The 24,338-nt window shown below is 41.3% G+C and overlaps 1 protein-coding gene across 5 annotated transcripts in view; it reads left to right on the top strand.

Annotated features, from left to right (window-relative positions):
* Positions 1-24,338, top strand: part of LOC310648287 (TGF-beta receptor type-1) — a 33,258-nt gene that overhangs the window by 6,797 nt on the left and 2,123 nt on the right. For 3 of the 5 annotated variants that reach the window (XM_083376042.1, XM_083376043.1, XM_083376039.1), the window contains exons 3-5: positions 2,805-3,035; positions 4,396-4,563; positions 22,885-23,041. In XM_083376042.1, the coding sequence (XP_083232168.1) occupies positions 2,805-3,035; positions 4,396-4,563; positions 22,885-23,041 (556 nt within the window). Of the gene's footprint in view, positions 1-2,804; positions 3,036-4,395; positions 4,564-22,884; positions 23,042-23,230; positions 23,367-24,338 lie in introns of all 5 variants that reach the window. The other 2 variants (XM_083376041.1, XM_083376040.1) reach the window with 2 other exon arrangements.

Here is a 24,338-nt window from a genome sequence, read left to right as displayed (position 1 = left end):
AGCCATTGCTGGGTCCCCACAGTGAATGTAGTGCAGGTGTCTGGCTCACAGTTATAACATTGCAGTGAGCCACAATCACATGATTGCCATTTGCAACCTTTTCTGCCAGCTTCCCACAAGCTAGGTCAATGGGGAAACTGTCAGAGAAAGTCACAAATTGCTCCCACCATTTTGTCTCCCAAGGAGCCTGGTATGGAGTATGAGATCTTGTACTCTGTAGCTCCTCCTGCCCACCCACACTCCATCACACACCCTGCCCACAGCAACACCCCTGCTTGCCCGTGGCCTCCACTGGCCTTTCCACAGCTTCCATCAGCCTGTCTGCGTCCATAGCACTTGCTTGCAGCCTCTGCTGGCCCACCTGCATCCATAGCACCCACCTGTGGCCTCCACTGACCCAACTGTGATCCCTGCCGGCTCACTCACGCTCCATAGTGGGTGCCTGCAGCCTTCCTACACTCCTTCCCTGGGACTACTGCCTCTTCCTACTTAATGACGTGTGTGGTCCTAGGGTTATAACAGCAACCAGGACTGGCAGAATTGTTAGTAAGTGATGTGGTCACATGCCATTGTGGTTTACAAACACATGCCTTAGTTATGGTAATCCTAATCCCAATTGCTGCTGTAACTCAAGGACTACCTGTAGAGTATAAGAAGTAAGGAGTAAAATAATTCATTTCAAGGTTCTGTTACTATACCCAATATCAATAAAAGTGTAGTTCCATTTCCAGTCAGACTTGTGGAGGCTTGTTTCCTGGCCTGGTCTATCTCGCAAAGCAAACAGGCATGTACATACCAGATTTGATTAGACCCCAACTGGAAAACTATTTCAGCTTTAAAGAGTTTTGAGATCCACTGAAATGATTTAAAGTCTCCCTAGATATGGGGAGTAGGAAGTTGCATTGATTAAAAAAAAGTTACAACATTTTTCTGTGTTTATAGCAAGTTCAATAGGATAAGATAGGATGATTAATACAACCAAAGAACTGCCCAGAGGTATTTACTATTGTTAGTGGAAATAAATCAATAACTATTATTTGAGGTTGCCTTTTTTTAACAAAGCAGAATTGGTATCCTTTATTTATGACCAAAGACAAAGCATGGTCAACTACAGGTGAAACTCGAAAAATTACAATATCGTGCAAAAGTTCATTTATTTCAGTAATGCAACTTAAAAAGGGAAACTAATAAATGAGATAGACTCATTACATGCAAAGCAAGATAGTTCAAGCCGTGATTTGTCATAATTGTGATGATTATGGCTTACAGCTCATGAAAACCCCAAATCCACAATCTCAGAAAATTAGAATATTACATGCAATCAATAAAACAAAGAGTGTACATAGAACAATATCGGACCTCTGAAAAGTATAAGCATGCATGTGTACTCAGTACTTGGTTTGGGCCCCTTCTGCAGCAATTACTGCCTCAATGCAGCGTGGCATGGAAGCTATCAGCCTGTGGCACTGCTGAAGTGTTATGGAAGACCAGGATGCTTCAATAGCGGCCTTCAGCTCTTCTGCATTGTTCGGTCTCATGTCTCTCATCTTTCTCTTGGCAATGCCCCATAGATTCTCTATGGGGTTCGGGTCAGGCGAGTTTGCTGGCCAATCAAGCACAGTAATCCCACGGTCATTGAACCAGGTTTTGGTGCTTTTAGCAGTGTGGGCAGATGCCAAGTCCTGCTGGAAAATGAAGTCAGCATCCCCATAAAGCTCGTCTGCGGAAGGAAGCATGAAGTGCTCCAAAATCTCCTGGTAGACGGCTGTGTTGACCCTGGACTTAATGAAGCACAGTGGACCAACACCAGCAGATGACATGGCTCTCCAAATCAACACAGACTGTGGAAACTTCACACTGGACTTCAAGCATCTTGCAGTGTGTGCCTCTCCATTCTTCCTCCAGACTCTGGGTCCTTGGTTTCCAAATGAGATGCAGAAGTTGCTCTCATCAGAAAAGAGAACTTTGGACCACTGAGCAACAGACCAGGTCTGTTTTGCTTTAGCCCAGGTAAGATGCTTCTGACGTTGTTTGTTGTTCAGGAGTGGCTTGACAAGAGGAATACGACATTTGAAGCCCATGTCCAGGATCCGTCTTTGTGTGGTGGCTCTTGATGCACTGACTGCAGCCTCAGTCCACTCCTTGTGAAAGTCCCCAACACTTTTGAATGGCCTTTTCCTGACAATCCTCTCCAGGCTGCGGTCATCCCTGCTGCTTGTTCACCTTTTTCTTCCACACTTTTCCCTTCCACATAACTTTCTATTAATGTGCTTTGATACAGCACTTTGGGAACATCCAACTTCTTTTGCAATTACCTTTTGAGGCTTTCCCTCCTTATGGAGGGTGTCAATGAGGGTTTTCTGCACAACTGTCAGGTCAGCAGTCTTCCCCATGATTGTGATTCCTACTGAACCAGACTGAGAGACCATTTAAAGGCTCAGGAACCCTTTGCAGGTGTTATGGCTTAATTAGCTGATTAGAGTGGGACACTTTGAGCCTAGAATATTGCACCTTTTCACAATATTCTAATTTTCTGAGATTGTGGATTTGGGGTTTTCATGAGCTGTAAGCCATAATTATCACAAGTATGACAAATCAGGGCTTGAACTATCTTGCTTTGCATGTAATGAGTCTATCTCATATATTAGTTTCCCCTTTTAAGTTGCATTACTGAAATGAACTTTTGCACGATATTCTAATTTTTCGAGTTTTACCTGTAGCTAGAGATTTCAACAGTCTTTTTGATAGGAGCCTGGATTAATTAATTGGTTCTTTATCAGTGATCATAAAAACTATTTATATAGGTTTGCCATTACTTGTTCAAAGAACAATTGCAAGAACAATTGTACTACAAGAAAGTATTGGAAAAGGTCGATTTGGAGAAGTCTGGCGAGGAAATTGGAGAGGAGAAGAAGTTGCGGTAAAAATATTCTCTTCAAGAGAAGAACGCTCATGGTTTCGTGAAGCTGAAATCTATCAAACAGTAATGTTACGTCATGAAAATATTCTTGGATTTATAGCTGCAGACAACAAAGGTTGTGACATTTAGAAAAACATTTATGAACTCCTTTGTTTATCATGTAACTTATTACATACCAGTAATGACAAACATTAATGACATAATGGCTAAGCATGCTCTACGTTAAGAAAAAAGCTGTTTGAAAGAAACTGTATTTTTTAAAAAATATATATTTTTGTTCACTGGGAAACAAAATTGTAATGGTTTTATGTTCATGTTTGAACCTCTGTTAAAAGCTTATATTAAGTATCTCTTACTCTGCCAAATTGGGTGCTCTCCTTGTGTGTTGAATTCAACATCCAGAATTCCTAAGGAAGCATGGCCATTGCAGATAATTTTAAGAGTTGAAACCGATACTGATCTGGCACTTGCCAAGGCTGGGAAACACTGAATTTTTGCCTGGAATAAATTTCACTAGAGTTACTTGCAAGGCTAATTAAATAACAGCAGTTTACAACTTGAGTACTAAGGATCACCAGGAGATACTAAGAGTGTAAACTAGACTGGGAAGAAAAAAAAACCTGGAAGGCAGTAGCAAGCTATTTCCAGATTGTTGTCAATGGATGTGTCCATTAAGTTACCAGGAGTCAACCTCAGTTTGAAGAAACTACCTTTCAAGTGAGCATAATTTTATAGATTGATATTAAAAACTAATATGAATTGCTTGCAGTGAGAAATTTTGGTTGTACAAATGGCTTATATTACAATGACTTAACAGATATTTTTATCTGGATTTTAGACATGTTTTTCATCATACATTTTTTTAAAAGCATGGTACTTAAATCTCCATGACTTCATTAGGATTTAAATAGCTGGTATGTTCAAGTTTGAGGGATGCGGTGGCTCAGTGGGTTAGGACCCTGAGCTTGTCGATCTGAAGGTCGGCAGCTTGGCGGGTCAAATCCCGAGTGCCGCATAACAGAGTGAGCGCCTGTTACTTGTCCCAGCTTCTGCCAACCTAGCAGTTTGAAAGCACGTAAAAATGCAAGTAGAAAAATAGGAACCACTACGGTGGGAAGGTAACAGTGTTCCGTGCGCCTTTGGCGTCTAGTCATGCCGGCCACATGACCACGGAGACGTCCTCGGACAAGCGCTGGCTCTTCGGCTTTGAAACGGAGATGAGCACCAGCCCCTAGAGTCGGAAACGATTAGCACGCATGTGCGGGGGAACCTTTACCTTTACCTTTATGTTCAAGTTTATAATCACTATTTTTGTTGCAAATAGAAATCCTTTCCTTTTTAAAAAGATTTTACTGCAGTAAGGTAACAGTAGTTAATATTCTTCATGGGATCAGAATAACTTGTGCATTTTTCAATCTGTTTTGTTTGTTTTGTTCCCTTAATTTTAATTGTCCCTTTATTGTTTGGATTTGCAGATAATGGTACATGGACACAACTCTGGCTAGTGTCAGATTATCATGAGCATGGCTCTCTTTTTGATTATCTGAACAGGCATACTGTTGCTGTAGAGGGAATGATAAAACTAGCATTGTCAACTGCCAGTGGACTTGCACATCTTCACATGGAGATTGTTGGCACACAAGGTAACTTATTTTGAGTTTATAGTCTTAATCATATGTACCAATGCTTGTTTCATTTGTTGATGTATATCTTCTCTCAGTAATATATAGTTTAATATTATGTTAATCATCTCCATTGCAGTTTAATTAGATATAACATTTAATTTATTTGATTTATGTTTAGATTTTAAAAAAATGATTGTATGGATAATACTTCTGGAATATCCACTAATTAAAGCTTTCAGTGGGAAACCCCTCCACTATCTTTATATGGTGCTAAAGTACCTCTCCCTTTTACTAGTGCCTCTGCCTGAACTTACCTGAGCAACATTTTAAGGAGTATTCCTTCTGGGAGTTCTCATTCTTTTTTCTATCTTCTATTTTAATCATCTGTTCTAAAATAAGTTTTTCTACATATTTTTAGCAGGTGAGCTAGTAAGTTGTACTGGAGAGACACAGTAAAGGAGGCAATCTAGATTCTAGATAAAAAAAATCTAATAAGTCTAGTAAAAAACTAATAAATCTACTGAAGCCTAGTAGTATACTTTAACTAAAAAATAATTAGCCTATTATATTCCTGCAGTTTGCAAGATTTTCCAAGTTAAGGTAGTCCCTCAGTTTCTTTATGGCTCCCAAATTTGCTCTTTCGCAAAGCTTAACATTCTTGGAACCATTCAGAATAAGTTTATTCGAGACATATGGATAATTCCAGAAAGTATCCAAAAGGCCATCTTACTTGTAGAAACAGACAAGGTCTTGTTGGAGCATGGTTTCTTCTAATTACCTTTTGGCTAAAAATCCTACTTCCTATAGGTTTGGCCCATTAGTACTTAGAGATCATTTTAGATCATTATTAAAAAGCCCTAGATAAAAATCATATACTGGGATTCTCTATGGAAAGTTTGTGCTCATTAGGTTTTGATAATACCATAACGGCCCTCAAATAGCAAATTTGGCATATCGATCTCCAAACAAATTTAAGCAAGGTGTCACAACCCAGTATTGATCATATTCTTCTAAATGGGTTTGTGCCAGCCTCCTATTTATTTTGGTTTTTTTAGGTTTTTTTTATTTTTTTCATACAATTCAGTAGTACTTGTTCAACAAACGTGTTGTCTGAGTTTATCATTCACTAATACAAATTTAATTCCTAATCCTTTATTCTTTTCTCCAGCCATTGATAAAATAAGTCCCACATTTTATAGTATTCGTTTTCTTCTTTTTCTTTCAACCTCAAAGTAAGTCTGTCCATTTCCGCACAGTCTAGTATTTTTTTTAATTATTTCTTCCTCTGGTGGTATTTCTTCATTTTTCCTTTGTCGTGTGAATATGATTCTTGCCTCTGTTATCACATGTAGAATCAAGTATATACTTTGTTTATCAATCTTTTCTGGCATTATACCTAATTAAAAAAATTCAGGTCCCAACATCTTTTTGAGCCAAGTATGTATTTTTGTCCAATATCTCTTTGCTTTAACACATGTCCACCATACAAGATAATAAGTACCTGACTTGTGTTTACATTTCCAACATCTATCTGACATACTTTTAAACATTTTTTGCTAATCTTACTGGTGGCAAGTGCCATCTATGAAACATTTTATATAGTTTTTCTTTGTAAGAAGTTGACATTGTCAATTTATAGTTTCTTTCCAACAAGTTTTGCCATTTTTCTAAATCTATATTATATCCAAAATTCTTTGCCCATGTTATCATTGTTTCTTTAACTTGTTCATTTTCCATTTTCAAATTCAATAAAAAGTTATACATTTTCTTAATTAAATTCTCATCAGAGGTTAATAATGTCTGATCAAACAAGGTCTGCTGTTTATAAAATCCGTTCAATTTAACATCTTTATCATATCTCACTTGCATTTGTAAATATGACCACCATGTTAAATCAATGCCCTGATTTTCCATCTCTTGCCTGGATTTTAAGTTCCCTTCAGAATTTAAAATATCTTTATATGTCCATATTTTCTCAAAACTGACTAAATTTGGATGTACAAATGCTTCCATTTGTTGAAAGCCATCCTGAAATTTCCAAGTATATTTTACATTTTATTTTTTCCCATGTTAGTAATAATGTGTTTCTTATATAGTAGTTTTGAAAATACTTATGAATTTTATTTTTCCCATACCATAAGAAAGCGTGCCAATCAAGTTGTAAATCACGTCCCTCCAAATACAACCGTTTATTTCTAAGAGTTATCCATTTTTTACCCATGTTAGTACAGATGCTTGATAATATAAAACCCACTCTGGCAAGCCAAAACCTCCATTTTCCTTAGCTTCTTGTAACATTTTCAATTTAATTCTAGCTTTCTTGCCAAATAAATTTCAAAATTAATGAATTTAAATCTTTAAAAAAAATTCTCCAGTTTTATAGGTATTGTTTGGAATAAAAACAATATTTTTGGTAATATATTCATTTTCACCGTAGCAATTCTTCCTAACATCAACAGTTGCAAGTTTTTCCATTTTTCCAGGTCCAGTTTTATTTGATTCAGTAATTTTATATAGTTATCTACTTTTATCGTTGAACATCTTGCTGTTAGATATATTCCCAAGTATTTAAACTTTTTAACTATTTGTAGTTCTATTTTTTTCTGACATTTTTTTTTATCTGTAAGATTTTTAACTATCACTTTAGTTTTTTCTCTGTTTACCTTCAGTCCTGCTATCTCTCCAAACTGTTCTATCTTTTCCAATAATTTAGGGATCATCTCTAAAAGTTCTTCTAGGTTGAATACCAAGTCACCTGCAAATGCTTGTAGTTTATAAGTTTTACCTTTTATTTCTAGTCCTTTAATTTCCGTGTCTTGTCTAATATTTCTATTTAAAACTTCCAAAGTTAGGATAAATAACAATGGAGATAGTGGGCATCCTTGTCTTGTGCCTTTTCTTATATCAAAGTTCTCTGTATAATCTCCATTTATTTTTTATTTTTTTTATTTTAATTCCATTTATATCCCGCCCTTCTTCGAAGACTCAGAGCGGCGATTTAATTTATGTTTTATTATTTCCATTTGTCTTTTCAGTATTTTCTTTTGTGGATTTATTTGTAGTTCTAATTCTAGGTTTTTGAATTCTTCCCTTAACAATATATGTTGCCTTTTTTCTTTATTTTTTTACCATATATGTTATAGCTACACCTCTAAAACAGGGCTTTTCAACCAGTGGTATGGGTACCACCTGTGGTACATTGGCACCTGGCAGGTGGTATGTGACCATCCTAGAAAAGTGGTAGCAGGGGAGGGGAATGAGCTGAACCGGTGGCAGCACCGCACAAGCCTGAGCGAGAGATGGCTGGAGCTGCAGGGCTGTCAGGGCTCAGTGGAAGTGCCAGGATCAGTGCCACTTTCCAGCTGATCAGTGCTTCTTCGGGGCTGTCAGAGCTCAGCAGAAGCGCCAGGCTCCAGATGGAGCTTGGTGCTGATCCTGGAGCTTCTGAGCCCAGAAGAAGCACCGATCAGCTGGAAAGTTGCAGCATCTCCAGGGTCTTGTGATTTACATTCAGATGCTTGGCAACCGATTCATGTTTATGACAGTCACAGTGTCCCAGGGTCATGTGAAGTGACCAAAACCTGCTGCAACCACCCAGCAGATGGGGGAACCACCTCCCACCCCACCCCTGCTGCCAATCCTCAACAGAAATGCTCACAACAATGAAAACCTCAGACAGGAGGGAGAGCGCTGCCAGGCAGGCAGGTGTCTTGCTTGGCTGTGGCTTGGGGGGCACTTTTTCAGTGCCATTGTAACTTCGAACAGTCACTAAGCAAACTGTTGTAAGTCGAGGACTACCTGTACTTCATCAGTTTTTTCCTTTTTTGGGGGGGTCATCAAGTTTTTGAGACCTTGCTAGGTGAGTGGTGGTACTCGGATGTTGCCATATCCTAAAAGTGGTACAATGGGTGAAAAGGTTGAAAAGCCCTGCTCTAAAATATGCTTTGGCTGTTTCCCATACATTTTGTAATGTATCTTTTTAAAATTTTCTTTAATTTTCTTTAAATAAAAGCTCCATTTCTTTTGTTGCTAATTCTATAAATTTGTTTTCTGTTAATATGGATTGGTTCAAGGTCCATCTTAGAGTTTTTTTTGTATTCCTTTCTACATCATTTTTAAAGGGTTATGGTCTGCCCATGTGCCTAATTCTATCTTGATCTCCTGCATATTGTTTCTTAATTCAGGCGTCATCCAAATCATGTAAGTTCTGGACCAAGTTTTATGGCTATTTGAATAGAATGTGTATTGTAGTTTTTCTGGATTAGTTTCTCTCCAATATCTTGTACCCCAATTTCCTCTATCATGGTAGAAAAAGTCTTAGGCAATCTTTTTCTTCCTCTTTTTCCTGTTTTGCTACTTTTATAGTCTAATGTCCCATCTACTATTGCGTTAAAATCTCCTACTAGGCAGATATTTTGGTATTCCCTCTTGATCTGGCTTCTCTTTCTCTCCTTCTGTTTGTATAGTTGTTTCCTCTGTTTGTTCTGTCTGTTTCTAGCCTTTCCTTTCCTCTTGTTGATGTTGTACTACTCCTTCATTCAGGAATGCTCTGTTTCTTTCGTCAAAGTCTTCTGCCTTCCAAACTGAATCCAATCGGCATCTTGTATGGTTCCAATTGATTAATTTAATTTAATTTAATTTAATAATTTGATTTCTATACCGCCCTTCTCCCGAAGGACGGTATTAAGATCCCTTCTGGCATTAACCATCTAAAGTTTATACCTTTTGCGATTAACTTTGTAGTCAAAAAGTGATATTTTCTTTGGGTGTCTCTTATTCTCTTAGAGATCTGCTTCAACACCACAATTTCTTTGTTTTTATATTGTAATGGTTCATCTCTAACTCTTCTCAGTATCTCATCTCTTATTGTTTTCTTTATAAATCTTCATATTTATTATCCATTGCAATTCTGAAATTTTGTAAGGCCTTCACTTTAGCCAGGCTGGATGCATTGCCCGCAGCAATTCTTTTTGGACATTGTACTTTATCATCAGTTATGTCCATGTGGTGAAGCCACATAGAAACTTTAAGCCACATGCTACTATGCTGTTCCCTATATAAGAACTCTAGACAAATCTAATCTGATGTTGAAGAAATATCTAGGTAGGGAGTGTGATTTCTTCTTAATGTTACTACTTTCAGACATGTAATATGCCACACCACTAACTAAATTTGGAACTTTTTATAATACTATAGTTAACAGGTAAACCAACAGCAAAGTTAAACTTCAAAACCCTTTGTTAACAATCTGTTATTGTAATTGAGTCATAGAAAGTCTACAAGGGTGATCTACCCCAAAACACCACAACCATTATCTCTGATCCATCCAGGATCAAATATCCTCATTTGGTTTCCTTAAATGAGATTTGCATCTCATTTCCTATTGGGGACACCACGGACAACACACGCCCTGCGCAGGACTCCGTCCAGCCCCGCCTGGAAATGGTGTACCAATAAGCGTTCTGGCCACGACCGCAGCTTGCGAGCCACCCGCCGGAACTCGCTGACGTATTCCACCGTGGGCCTTACCCTGCTGTCTCAGCCCCACCACCTCCGCTTCAGCCCTATGTGTGCGGGCCACATCCTCGAACTGCATCCGCAGTGCTTCCAAAAAGAGTCCAACATCGGCCAGCTCCCTGGCATGTTCACTATATAGGTTGGCAGCCCATGCCGCAGCCTCTCCCTGAAGACTCGCGGTGACAGCCACCACCATGGCCCACTGGGATGAGTAGGCCGTCCCATACTGATCCAAGTGGTGTATGGTATGGCTCAGGAACATGGCTAGCCGGTCGGGATGTCCATCATATGACACTGTCAGGGGTGGAGGACCCCAGATAAGTCCCGGACCCCAGGGCCCCCCCTGAGGCCTGGGTCCTCCCACAACCGGCACCTGTTGTTGCCCAGCCGTTGGCCTGGTGGAACCGCCGTCTGCTGCCACCCACATGTTTGGTCCGCTCTGACCCGTTGCTACTGCGGGAGCTTGTGCAGACGATACGGGCCCCGAAGCCGTATGCTGACTTGGCGGGCCACGAAACCTCGGGCTGGCCAAACGGAACCTGGACTGGCCCGAGTGTACCGGCAACATCCCCTCCTGTGACCATCGTCTTGACTCGTGGTCTGGTGCAGTGGGCGACCAGGAGTAGGCCCTTGCAGTCGTCGGAGTAGGCCCTTGCAGTTCCTCTGCCATGCCACCCACTGAGGAAAGGGAGGTAATGACAAAAAGGAAACCAGGAACAACGCTGGCTTACTATCACGATGCGTCCTTGACGAAAATCCACAGACAGCCAAAGGTACGAGTGACGTTTATTCTTCATGCAACCAAACAGAAAGACTCATGAGGGAGGCCACACCCTTGACTTGGTTTTCTTATCTGGACGGTGGTTTGATGATCTTGGTGGGGGCTCTGCAACTGTTATGCCCCTGTCATGGACCGATCATCACCTCCTGCGGCTGGCCTTCCGTTTTGCCACCCCCCCGCCGTGGGTGTACGGAGCCAACTAGATGGTACCACCCCAGGCGCTTAATGGATCCTGATAGGTTCCAGGCAGCGCTGGGGTCCCCACCTGCCTCCGTTGCTCACAACTTTGCGGATGCCTTAGTGGAAGCCTGGGAAAGGGCGGCCACGGAGGCACTTGACCGAGTTGTACCCTTGCGGCCCCTGACCCGGTGCAGATCCCAGCGAGCTCCATGGTTCTCCGCGGAGCTCCGGGAGATGAAGCGTCGGAGACGGGGCCTAGAGAGCCGTTGGAGGTCCAGCCGATCCGAATCCGACCGGTTGCAACTAAGAACCCACATTAGGTCTTATCTCGCAGCGATGAGAGCGGCGAGGTCTAATTACTTCTCCGCCCTCATCGCGTCCGCAGATAATCTCCCGGCCGCCCTGTTTAGGGTGACCCGCTCCCTCCTCAATCAGGAGGTGAGGGAGGAACCCTTGCAGGGTCGTGCTGAGGAATTTGGTCAATATCTGCTGGATAAAATCGCTCGGATTCAGACCGGTCTGGACTCCAACTGGGCAGAGTCTGACGATTAGGACACGGGCGGTCTTGTCGATGTTATCTGGGAGGAGTTTGATTCTGTGACCCCTGAGGAAGTGGACAGGATTATGGGGAAGTTGAGCTCCACCACATGTTGTACATTCCGGCATCCCGGGACATTCAAAACGTTCCATCTCTTTCTATGGGGGGTGAGCTCTTACCCCCCGTGGATAGGGCTCGCAACCTGGGAGTCCTCCTAGATTCACGGCTCACCCTGGAAGATCATATAGTGGCCGTGACTAGGGGGGCTTTCGCCCAGGTTCGCCTGGTGCGCCAGTTGCGACCCTATCTGAACCGGGATGCCCTGTGTACGGTCACTCATGCGCTCGTGACCTCTCGCCTTGACTACTGTAATGCTCTCTACATGGGGCTTCCCTTGAAGACCACTCGGAGGCTCCAACTGGTACAGAATGCGGCCGCGAGAGTTGTCTTGGGAGTTTCCCGGTACTCCCATGTTACACCTTTGCTCCGCGAGCTGCATTGGTTACCAGTTGTCTTTCGGGTGAGGTTCAAGGTTTTGGTTACGATCTTTAAGTCCTTACATGGCATGGGTCCGGGATACCTCAGGGACCACCTGCTGCCGGCATCAACTCCCCTCCGCCCTGTGCGTTCCCACAGAGAAGGCCTCCTCAGGGTGCCGCCAGTCAAGGAATGCCGACTGGTGGCCCCCAGGGGGAGGGCCTTCTCTGTGGGCGCTCCGGCATTATGGAACCAACTGCTGGTGGAGCTCCGGACGGCATCAGACCTCCGAACTTTCCGTCGGGGCTTGAAGACCCACCTATTTGAAATGGCTGGTCTGGCCTGACAGGGGATTATGGGTTTTAATTCGTCGTTTTAGATTTGTATTACTGTTTTTAACTGGGCATGGGTTTAATCTTTTTTAATTTTTGTATTGTCTTTTTTATATATGCCCTGTGAACCGCCCTGAGTCCTTACCAAGGAGAAGGGCGGTATACAAATTAAATAAAACTTAAACTTAAACTTATTTTTTATTGAAAAGTTTTAAAATACATTTTATCTTTAACAATCCCCTCTCCCCCTCCCCTACCTATCCCTCCCTACCCCTCCCCCCTTTCCCCCCTCCCCCCCCCGACTTCCCAGAGCTAAGTACAGGGTATAAAAACAAGGAACAATCATAAACATCCATATGCTACCAACAATAAATTCTTAAATCTATCACTCTCTAGCTCATATAAGATAACTACAAACAATACTAATATTTCATATAAAAAAAAGAAAATAAAAAGGAAGACTTATTCAAATGCTAAATGAAACTTTTTAGTCCCATATTTCTTCTGGATATATTCAATCCATTTTTTCCACTGCATAATATAGCGTTCTTGCGAATGATCTTTCAAATAAGCCGAGATCTTTGCCATTTCTGCCAGGTCAGAAACCTTTAAAGTCCATTCCTCTATAGTCGGCAGTTCCTCCTTCTTCCAATACTGACCTATTAAAAGTCTTGCTGCTGTAATTAAATTCAACATCAACTTAGTGTCCACAACCGTAGCATCTGTAATTATACCCAGCAAAAAAAGTTGCGGACAAAACTTTATCCTTTGCTTGAAAATCTTCTGCATATTCCACCAAATTTTTATCCAAAAGGCCTTAACCTTTTTACAAGTCCACCATATGTGAAAATATGTTGCATCTTCATCGCCACACCTCCAGCATTTGGGCTGATAATTCGGATACATACTTGCAAGCTTTTTAGGATCTAAATGCCATCTATAAAACATTTTATAAAAGTTCTCTCTTAAGTTTTGAGCTTGTGTAAATTTTACGTTCCTCACCCAGATCTTCTCCCACGTGTCCATTGTAATAACTTCTTGGATGTTTTGGGCCCATTTTATCATACAATCTTTAACAAGTTCTGTTTCTGAGTCAATTTCTATCAATGCAAGATATATCCGTTTGATATGTGCTGGACCCTGATTTCTAATTTGCTTTATCAGATTTTCATCAGTCATTGTAAAACCAGTTTTCTGATCTTCTTTCCACCTGGCCCGTAGCTGAATATATTGAAACCAAGTTTGAACAATCTTCTCATCTCGCAAGAGGCTGTACGGTTTCAGACACCAGACATTTCTTTCCAAACTTAAAATCTCCTTATACGTAGTCACATCATGTTTAAAACCAACATTTATATTTTCTATTGCGTGTTTTGGGATTGCCCACAATGGTATCTTACAATCTAACTTATGTCTATACTTCTTCCAAACTCTCAACAATGCCTGTCTTAAAATATGCACTTTAAACACATTGTCTACCTTCTTATCATACAACAAATATGCATGCCAGCCAAATAACAAGTCGTGGCCCTCAAGATTTAATAATCTCTCTTGTGTCAAATTAATCCAATCACTTATTCCTGCTAACGCAGCAGCTTCATAATATAATTTAAGATTGGGCATTTTAAGACCACCTCTTTCACGAGTATCCTGCATCCACCACATGTTTATTGGACCCGTGCCCTTCCTGGCTGGTTTATGCAGCTCGGGAGGGGACACGAGGCTGGTTCCAGGCGGTTATATCTGCTTCTTTGAGTGAGGGTAATTTCCCCGCCGTCTTGAAGGAGGCGGTGGTGAGACCTCTCCTCAAGAAGCCTGCCTTGGACCCAGCTGTGTTAAATAACTTTCGTCCGGTCTCCAACCTTCACTTTCTTGCGAAGGTTGTTGAGAGTGTGGTGGCGCATCAGCTCCCTCTGGTCCTGGATGAAGCGGATTATCTAGACCCGTGCCAATCGGGTTTCAGGCCCGGGTACAGCACGGAGACGGCATTGGTCACTCTGGTGAATGATCTCTGGAGGGACCGGGACCGGGGATATTCCTCTGTCCTACTCCTATTAGACCTCTCGGCGGCTTTCGATACCATCGACCATGGTATCCTGCTGCGGCGTCTCAGGGGATTGGGAGTGGGAGGCACAGATCTTTGGTGGTTCTCCTCCTATCTCCTGGGACGTTCGCACCCGGTGTTCGCAGGAGGGCAGAGGTCGACCCCAAGGTCTCTCGTTTGTGGAGTTCCTCAGGGGTCGGTCCTCTCGCCTCTCCTGTTCAACATCTACATGAAACCGCTGGGTGAGATCATTCGTGGTTTTGGAGTTGGGTATCATCAGTACGCCGATGATACCCAGCTTTTCATTTCGACCCCAAACCACCCCAGTGATGCCCTCGACGTGATGTCCCGTTGCCTGGAGGCGGTTCGGGTCTGGATGGGGAGGAACAGACTTCAGCTCAACCCCGACAAGACTTAGTGGCTGTGCATTCCGGCATCCCGGGATATTCAGAATATTCCACCTCTCTCTATGGGGGGTGAGCTTTTACCCCCCGTAGATAGGGCTCGCAACTTGGGAGTCCTCCTAGATTCGCGGCTCACTCTGGAAGATCATATAGTAGCTGTGACTAGGGGGGCTTTCGCCCAGGTTCGCCTGGTGCGCCAGTTGCGGCCCTATCTAGACCGGGATGCCCTGTGTACGGTCACTCATGCGCTCGTGACCTCTCGTCTGGACTACTGCAATGCTCTCTACATGGGGCTTCCCTTGAAGACCACTCGGAGGCTTCAGCTGGTACAGAATGAAGCCGCGAGAGTTGTCTTGGGAGTCTCCCGGTACTCCCATGTTACACCTTTGCTCCGCGAGCTGCATTGGTTGCCAGTTGTCTTCCGGGTGAGATTCAAGGTTTTGGTAATGGTTTTTAAGGCCCTACATGGCATGGGTCCAGAGTACCTCGGGGACCACCTGCTGCCGGCGTCAACTTCACTCCGCCCTGTGCGTTCCCACAGAGAGGGCCTCCTCAGGGTGCCTCCGGTCAGAGAATGTCGGCTGGTGGCCCCCAGGGGGAGGGCCTTCTCTGTGGGTGCTCCGGCTTTATGGAATCAGCTGCCGGTCGAGCTCCGGATGGCACCTGACCTTCGCTCCTTCCGACGCGGTCTGAAGACCCATCTTTTTGAACAAGCCGGCCTGGCCTGATGGGGATATGTTGGGGTTTTAATGGGGATTTTTATATTGTTATCAACTGTTTTAGCTGGGCTACTATTTAATTCTTTTTAATTTTTGTATCCTGTATTTTTATGTATGCCCTGTTCACCGCCCTGAGTCCTTCGGGAGAAGGGCGGTATACAAATACAATAAAACTGAACTAAACTAAACTAACACTGGACTTCAAGCATCTTGCAGTGTGTGCCTCTCTATTCTTCCTCCAGACTCTGGGTCCTTGGTTTCCAAATGAGATGCAAAAGTTGCTCTCATCAGAAAAGAGGACTTTGGACCACTGAACAACAGACCAGGTCTGTTTTGCTTTAGCCCAGGTAAGACGCTTCTGACGTTGTTTGTTGTTCAGGAGTGGCTTGACAAGAGGAATATGACATTTGAAGCCCATGTCCAGGATCCGTCTGTGTGTGGTGGCTCTTGATGCACTGACTCCAGCCTCAGTCCACTCCTTGTGAAAGTCCCCAACACTTTTGAATGGCCTTTTCCTGACAATCCTCTCCAGGCTGCGGTCATCCCTGCTGCTTGTGCACCTTTTTCTTCCACACTTTTCCCTTCCACATAACTTTCTATTAATGTGCTTTGATACAGCACTTGGGGAACATCCAACTTCTTTTGCAATTACCTTTTGAGGCTTTCTCTCCTTATGGAGGGTGTCAATGATGGTTTTCTGCACAACTGTCAGGTCAGCAGTCTTCCCCATGATTGTGATTCCTACTGAACCAGACTGAGAGACCATTTAAAGGCTCAGGAACCCTTTGCAGGTGTTATGGCTTAATTAGCTGATTAGAGTGGGACACTTTGAGCCTAGAATATTGCACCTTTTCACAATATTCTAATTTACTGAGATTGTGGATTTGGGGGTTTTCATGAGCTGTAAGCCATAATCATCACAATTATGACAAATCACGGCTTGAACTATCTTGCTTTGCATGTAATGAGTCTATCTCATATATTAGTTTCCCCTTTTAAGTTGCATTACTGAAATAAATGAACTTTTGCATGATATTCTAATTTTTTGAGTTTCACCTGTAGCTTGATTACAGCAAAACTTGCTGGGGCAGTCCAATTGAGACAGCACATAGTTTCCTTACAACAATATCTATTTCTGGGGTAGCCATGTACAACAAAAACAACAGCAAAAACAATATTTTTAAAAACTTATTTAATTATGTATTATTTAACAAATGTATCATACAAATATATTGATAACAATAAGTATTTTTATATACCTTAAAATGAAATTCAAATATCTTTATTATGGTCTTTGACAAGTCTTTACAATTTAAAATATAATGACAATGAATCATGCCCTTCATCCATGTAGCAACGTTGACAGACGCTACTTACCAAGGAAAATGTGTGAGTGTGGAATGTTGTAAGTACATAAAGACGGTTGAAGAAGAAAAATGAGCATTGGAAGAATATCTGAAGGATAGTGAAGAAGATGCAGTAAAGCTAGTATATCAGGAAGGCTTACTGACTACTGGAGAAACCAAACTGGCCTACAAGAAAGACCAAATGAACAGAAAGGAACCATGGAAAGACAAAGTATTACATGGCCAGTACATTTAAAAAAAAACAGGGAAAGCAGATAACAAGACCTGGCAATGGCTAAGAGCAGGAAAGTTGAAAAAAGACACAGAGGGGCTAATTCTGGTTGCACAAGACCAAGCTTTAAGAACAAATGCATACAAAGCAAGAATTGAGAAGACAGCAACAGATACCAAGTACTACGTCTACAAAGAATTTGAAGAAGCAGTGCATCACCTGGTTAGCTGCTGCAAGAAGATCACACAGACTGACTACAAACAACAGCATGACAAAGTAGCAACTATGGTGCATTGAAAGATCTGCAGGAAATACCATTTGCCGGCAAGCAAGAACTGGTGGGACCATAAAATAGAGAAAATCATAGTAAATGAAGAAACTAACGTGCTCCGGGACTTTAGACTTCAAACAGACAGGCACCTGCCACATAACTCCCCAGACTTAACAATTGTTGATAAGAAACACAAAAAAGTCTGGATAGTGGATGTAGCAGTACCTGGAGACAGCAGAAGAGAAGAGAAAGAACTGGAGAAGATAACAAAATACAAAGATCTGCAAATAGAAGTAGAATGACTGTGGCAAAGGCAAGCAAGTGTAGTACCAATAGTCATAGACGCCTTGGGTGCAATCCCAAAACAACTGGAGCACCACTTGAACACCACTGGCATTGACAAATTCACCATCAGTCAATTGCAAAAGGCAACTTTACTTGGAACAGTTTACATCCTGCAACGATATATATATAACACCATCAAACATCCACATCTGCCTATCCCAGGTCCTTGAGAAGGAACTGATAGGTGGACAAAAATGCCAAATCCAGTCTGAACATCTGACTGACTGCAATGAACCAAAAATTACAGTAAAAAAAGGAACAGTTTAATACAACAATTAGTTGTTATGGGAGGGAAATAAGTAATGGGAAAATAAAAGAGCATATCTAAGTTAAAAAGTTTGCGCAGTTGTGTGATTTGGTAAAAATATTTGGTCACCTGATGTGTAAGTGTGGGGTTAGTGTCCCTTAAAATATAATGAACATCAAATTTATCTGCATGGCCCTTGTAGTTGGAGATGATTGGTGCAATCAAAGCACATCTTGGGGCATCGTAGGTACCATATGAGAACATGGGTGAGAGTTTCTATCTCCCTAGAACCACAAGGGCAAAGTTTCTAAATAAGGGGTCGAACAGGATCCTAACCAAGCTAGCTAACAACCTTGTCATCCAAAAGGTAGAGGAGGGAACTAGAGGAAAAGCTATACTGTGTCCTCATTTTACCAACCTTTTGGAAGGATGGAAGGCTGAGTCAACCTTGAGCTGGTGAGGATCAAACTCCTGGCACTGAGCTGAATTAGCTGAATAAGCCTGCAATACTGCATTCTAACCACTGCGCCACCACTCTGCATCAAGTGGGAGATGGAACAGGTTCCTGACCAACCTAGCTGGCAACTTTGTTATCGAAAAGGTAGAGGAGGGAAGTAGAGGGACTGCTATACTGGAACTAATTCTTACTAACAGAGAAGAAGTGATAGAGGGGGTTGAAGTTGCCAGAACTCTGGGTGAGAATGACACATCATATTGGAATTCAATATAATGCAAACACAAGAAACAGACCATAATCCAACCAGTTTCTAAAACTTTAAAAGAGCTGATTTTAACAAACTCAGAGCATGGGTAAGATTCCATGGTTGAAAAACATTAAGGAGAAAACAAGAAGCGTGGGAAACTGAAAAATATGATCATAAAAGCCCAGTCCATCATAATACCACTGCAAAAGGAAAACAATAAATCCAAGAAGAAACCAGCATGGTTGCACAAAGATCTCTCTGATAAACTGAAAGACAAAAAGGATAAGTACAAAAAAATGGAAAGAGGGACAGATTGTATCTCCTACTTTGTAACTGGGTTTTCCATCCTTCCCATCACTCTCTACCTCATTATGTTTTTCTTTTTTTCTTTCTTCTTTCTCTTTGCTCTCTACCTCCTTATATTATCTAGTGGTTTTTGCTTGGAATTAGGTTCTAAAAGTCATGAAGATTGCCCCCCCCCTCAATTTTAGTTCAAAGCCCTGTTGATAAGATGGGCCAGTCGTTTTCAGAACATATTCTTTCCAGTACTTGTGAGGTGCAGTCCATCCCTTGCGTGATGGATTACATCCCAGAGTTCTGAAGGAGCTGGCAGATGATACCTCAGAACCCTTCAACCATATAATTCAAAGATCCTGGAGCACTGGGGGAACTACCTGAGGATTGGAAAAGAGCTGATGTGGTTCCCATCTTCAAAACGGAAAAGAACAGATCCAGGAAACTACAGACCAGTCAGCCTGACATCAATACCTGGGAGGTTCCTGGAAAAGTTGATCAAAAACCAGATCTGCGAACATCTAGAAACAAAGTTATAACTAGAAGCCAGCACGGGTTTGTTAAAAACAAATCATACCAAACCAATCTTATTTCATTCTTTGACAAAGTGTCTAAATTAGTGGACCAGCAAAATGCTGTCAACATAGTATACTTAGACTTCAGTAAGACATTTGACAAAGTAGACTAGAAAAATGTCAGACAGCATCACCACCAGGTGGATTTGTAACTGTCTTACAAACCGTACTCAATGAGTTGTCCTTAATGTTACTACATCTACATGGAGGGAAGTAAGCAGTGGGGTACCACAAGGTTCCGTCTTAGGCCCAGTACTGTTCAATATCTTCATAAATGACTTAGAGGAGGGAATAGAAGGGAAACTCATGAAATTTGCAGATGACACTAAGCTGGCAGGAATAGCCAACACCCAGAAGATAGGCTCAGGATCCAAATGGATCTTGACAAACTTGAACACTGGGCCCTATCCAACAAAATGAAATTTAATGTAGAGAAAAGTAAGGTTTCACACTTACGTAGGCAGAAAAAACCAAAGTTACAAGTACAGATTAGGTGAAACCTTGCTCAAAAGCAGTAACTGTGAGAGGGATCTTGGAGTCCTAGTGGACAATCACTTAAAATATGAGCCAGCAGTGTGCCACAGCAGCAAAAAAAGCTAATGGAATCCTTGGTTGCATAAACAGAAGGATAGAGTGAAGATCATGTGAAGTTCTAATACCGGTTTATAAAACCTTTGTAAGACCACATCTGGAATGCTGCATCCAGTTTTGTTCACCACATTATTAAAAAGATGTTGAGACTTTTGAAAGAGTGCAGAGAAGAGTGACAAAGGTGATAAGGGGCCTGGAGGCTAAAACATAAGAACCATTGCAGGAACTGGGTATGGCTAGTCTAGAGAAAATAAGGACTAGGGGTCACATGATAGCAGTGTTCTAGTATTTGAGAGGCTCCCACAAAGAAAAGGGGTCAGCTTATTTTTCAAAGCACCAGAAGGCAAGACAGACAATGGATGGAAACTAATCAAGGAGAGAAGCAACCTGAAATTAAGGAGAAACTTCCTAACAGAACAATTAACCAGTGGAACAGCTTGCCTTCAGAAGTTGTAGGTGCTTCATCACTGGAGGTTTTTAAGACAAGATTGGGCAGCCACTTGTCTGAAATGGTATAGGGTTTCCTGCTTGAGCAGGGCATTTGACTAGAAGACCTCCAAGGTCCCTTCCAACTCTATTATTGTATTCAACATGTTCAAGTGCCAGTTTGGTCTAGTGGTTAAGGCACCAGGCTAGAAAGCAAGGAACTATGAGCTCAGGTCTGACCTTAGCCATGAAAGCCAGATGTGTAACCTTGTGCCAGTCACTCACTCTCATCCCAATTCATCTCACAGGTTTATTGTGGGGAAAATAGGAGGAGGAAGGTGTGTTGGATATGTTCGCCGCCTTGATTTATTTGTAAAAATAAGGTGGGGTATACTGTAAATAAATACATGGTGGGGCAGTGGGTAATGGTCTCTCACCGACAGCATTAAGGGCTTTGTAGTCCTGGATGGTTCTCAAGATTGGGTTTGTGGAACCTGGGTACAGAAAAGGTAGGTGCTGAAGCTGGTGATTTTGAAGTTCTGATAAAGCCCTTTTGCAGGTTGGAGTCCAAATACTGCTTCAAAATTGGCAGTTCCTTAGCTAACTCTTTTAGTACCACAAAGTGTAAAAGTACAGTAACTAAATTAGTAGATCAGGGAAATACTGTGGACATAGTTTACTTAGACGTCAGTAAGGCATTTAACAAACTAGACCACAACCTACTCTTTGGTAAGATAGAGAAATGTGGGATAAACAGCATTACCAACTGGCTGACCAACCGCACTCAATGTTTAATCCTCAATGAAAGAGCATCTAAATGGAGGAAACCTGCAGTGGGGTAGCTGAAGGTTCTGTCTGAGGCCCAGTACTGTTCAACAGCTTCATAAATGATTTAGACGAGGGGATAGAAGGGGAACTCATAAAATTTGCAGACGTCACCAAGCTGGGCGGATAGCTAACACTTGAGAAGATAGACTCAAGATTCAGAAGGATCTTGATAGACTTGAACACTAGGCCCTATCCAACAAAATGCAATTCAGTGGTGAGAAAACTAAGCTCTTACACTTAAGCAGGAAAAACCAAATGCACAGATATAGAATAGGTTAGAATAGAATAGGTACCTGGATCAATGGTAGTGACTGTGAGAGGGATCTAGGTGTCCTAATGGACCATCACTTAACTATGAGCCAGCAGTGTGCTGCAGCTGCCAAGCAGCCCAATGCAGTCCTAGGCTGCATCAACAGAGGGATAGTGTCAAGATCATGTGAAGTGATAGTACTCCTTTATACTGCATTGGTAAGACCACACTTAGAATACTGCGTCCTGTTCTAGTTACCACAATACAAAACAGATGCTGAGACTCAAGAAAGTACACAGAGAAGAGCAACGAAGAACATAAGGGGTCTGGAAGCTAAACCATACAATATATTGACACAGGATTGAAAGCATATTTTGGAGTTTGCACAAAATTAAGTCCCATTGATATATTATTGAAAAATAAAATTCTTGTTATCACTCTCCAATGAACAAAATATAATGGTCAAAATACCTAGGTACTAATTAAATACATTATTTATTTGATGTAATTTAGGGATATGCAATCTTAAGTAGAGTATAGAATCCCAAGTATAAATTTCCTTTTAAAATCATCGCAGAATTGTTCAAAAATTAAACAGATTAAGTATTTATGAAAAACAATACCAAGCAAATTGTCATATGAATGTGAATTTAAATATGTAATAATATAGGACTGTATATTAATTATTTGCCATTAAGTCATTGTCAATTTTTACTGAGCATACTGTAGGAGAAGGACTGGAAGAGCCAGGGGGAAGGAGGAAGAGAGGAATCGGCCTAGAATCACTACGTAGTCGCAAACGAACTAAGTCCATCCCCCCTTGACTGCCATTCACCCTTATCTAACTCTGACCAAATGCTGATGGTTAGTTGAGAAGATTCCTGTGCATAGGCTTTTAGCAATAAATCAGTTAAATTGAACCTTCACGTGTGGACCTTGTCTTTCGCACCTGACAATAAAGATAGGTTTTCTCCATTATGATCTGTCCCTAATATGGTCTTTCAAGTCTTCCAATGGTGCACTCATCACCATCATAACAGAATTTTTCTATCTTACTGCTGGTTGTCCTTCTCTTTCTCTTCCACCTTTCCCAGCATTAGTCTTCTCCAAAGCATTGGGTCTTTGTGTAGTTTTTCTGAAGTGAAATAATTTGAGCTTTGTCTTTTGTGCCTTGAGTTAAAACTCAGGATTGATTTGTTTGATGATATTAATAGTACTTCTGTGTGTTTTAATTTCAGGTAAACCAGCTATAGCTCATAGAGACTTGAAATCAAAAAATATATTAGTAAAGAAAAATGGAACATGTTGCATTGCAGATTTAGGGCTGGGAGTGAGACACGATTCAGCTACAGATACAATAGATATTGCACCAAATCACAGAGTGGGAACAAAGAGGTAAACTGATGCTCTTTTACATAATCCAAACCTGAAGACATGCTAATAAGTAGATGTTAAAGAGAGCAGTTATTCCTACAGCAGTTGGAGAAAGTCTGTTGAACCTATTAGAATCCTGCAGTAATGTGACCTATCATGTGATCAGAGCTTCTTCTAAGTTTTATTAACATAAAAAGAATCTCGTTGCAGGTTTCACAAACTTTCACTACTACATGAAAACCAGTATGATAATATGTACCTCATATTGAACTTGGATTTGGAATCTCAACTTCAGCATGGACTCATTTGAATGTTACTGCCTGTCATCCTAACTTATTGAATAAAAGTAATTAATAAAAGTTAAACATTGCTGCATGCTCACAAATGAGAGGAAATAATAAACTGCCTCATTCTTTCTTCCTTTACTCGCCTTCAGTAAGTGTTCTAGAACTGCTGAGCAGTGCCTTCTCTTTAAGTGTGAAGGTGTAAGTGATTTAAAGGTGACCCTCTTCTCCACAGAGTAATAAAATGGAGAAGAAAGATGTACCCTAATCTTTGGACTAGCATTTTTCAGTTACTCTTGGTAACCTGATGATGTAATTTTTTAATCTTGGAAATTCTTGTAAATATAAATCAGGCATAAAGTTTCCATTTAAATTGGTATTGGCCTTGTTTTAACCAATGACAGATAAACTTCTATCCGAAATGTACTGTGCTACTTTAGGTTCCACATGAAATATTACATAGTAGCAAGCTTATAAAATTTAATTCCAGTCTAGTTTTCTCTGACAAATCAGTTTTCTTTATGGAAGAGTATTCTGTCAGAAAAAGACCTTCACCTGCAGTTTGATATAGTGAAATCCAATTATTTGTTCATTTAGTCTGTTGTCCATCTCTCAATGCCTTGTTTTGCCAGAAATCTTACGGCATACTCTAGTCAGTAACAGAATTAGAAGAACATAATGTTTATATATGAAGTAGCCATGCAAGGTGGCAGCAGATAGCCAAACCTGACTGATCTTAAAAAACTAAGCAGGGTCAGATATGCTTAATATCTGGGACTACCAGAGTTGTAGGCTAGAGTTGAAAATAACCCTAGAAAAACAAATTCACAAATCACTTTAGTGAGAAGAAAACATTATGAATTCACCCGGAGTAAAGCTTGACTCAGAAGACAACTGAGTTCACTTGACACTCCCTGAGGATCAACAATGTATGCAGCAAACCAGTGACGCCAAAATGATGATGCACATGGAATAATTACATCATACAAACAAGTACACAAACATGTATCTTGTGCCCCTCCTCCTCTACTATA

This window comes from Vipera ursinii (genome assembly GCF_947247035.1).
Source record: "Vipera ursinii genome assembly, chromosome: W".
NCBI lineage: Eukaryota > Metazoa > Chordata > Lepidosauria > Squamata > Viperidae > Vipera > Vipera ursinii.
Note: the sequence above shows the minus strand (reverse complement) of the source record. Positions and strands in the feature narration are given on the sequence as shown.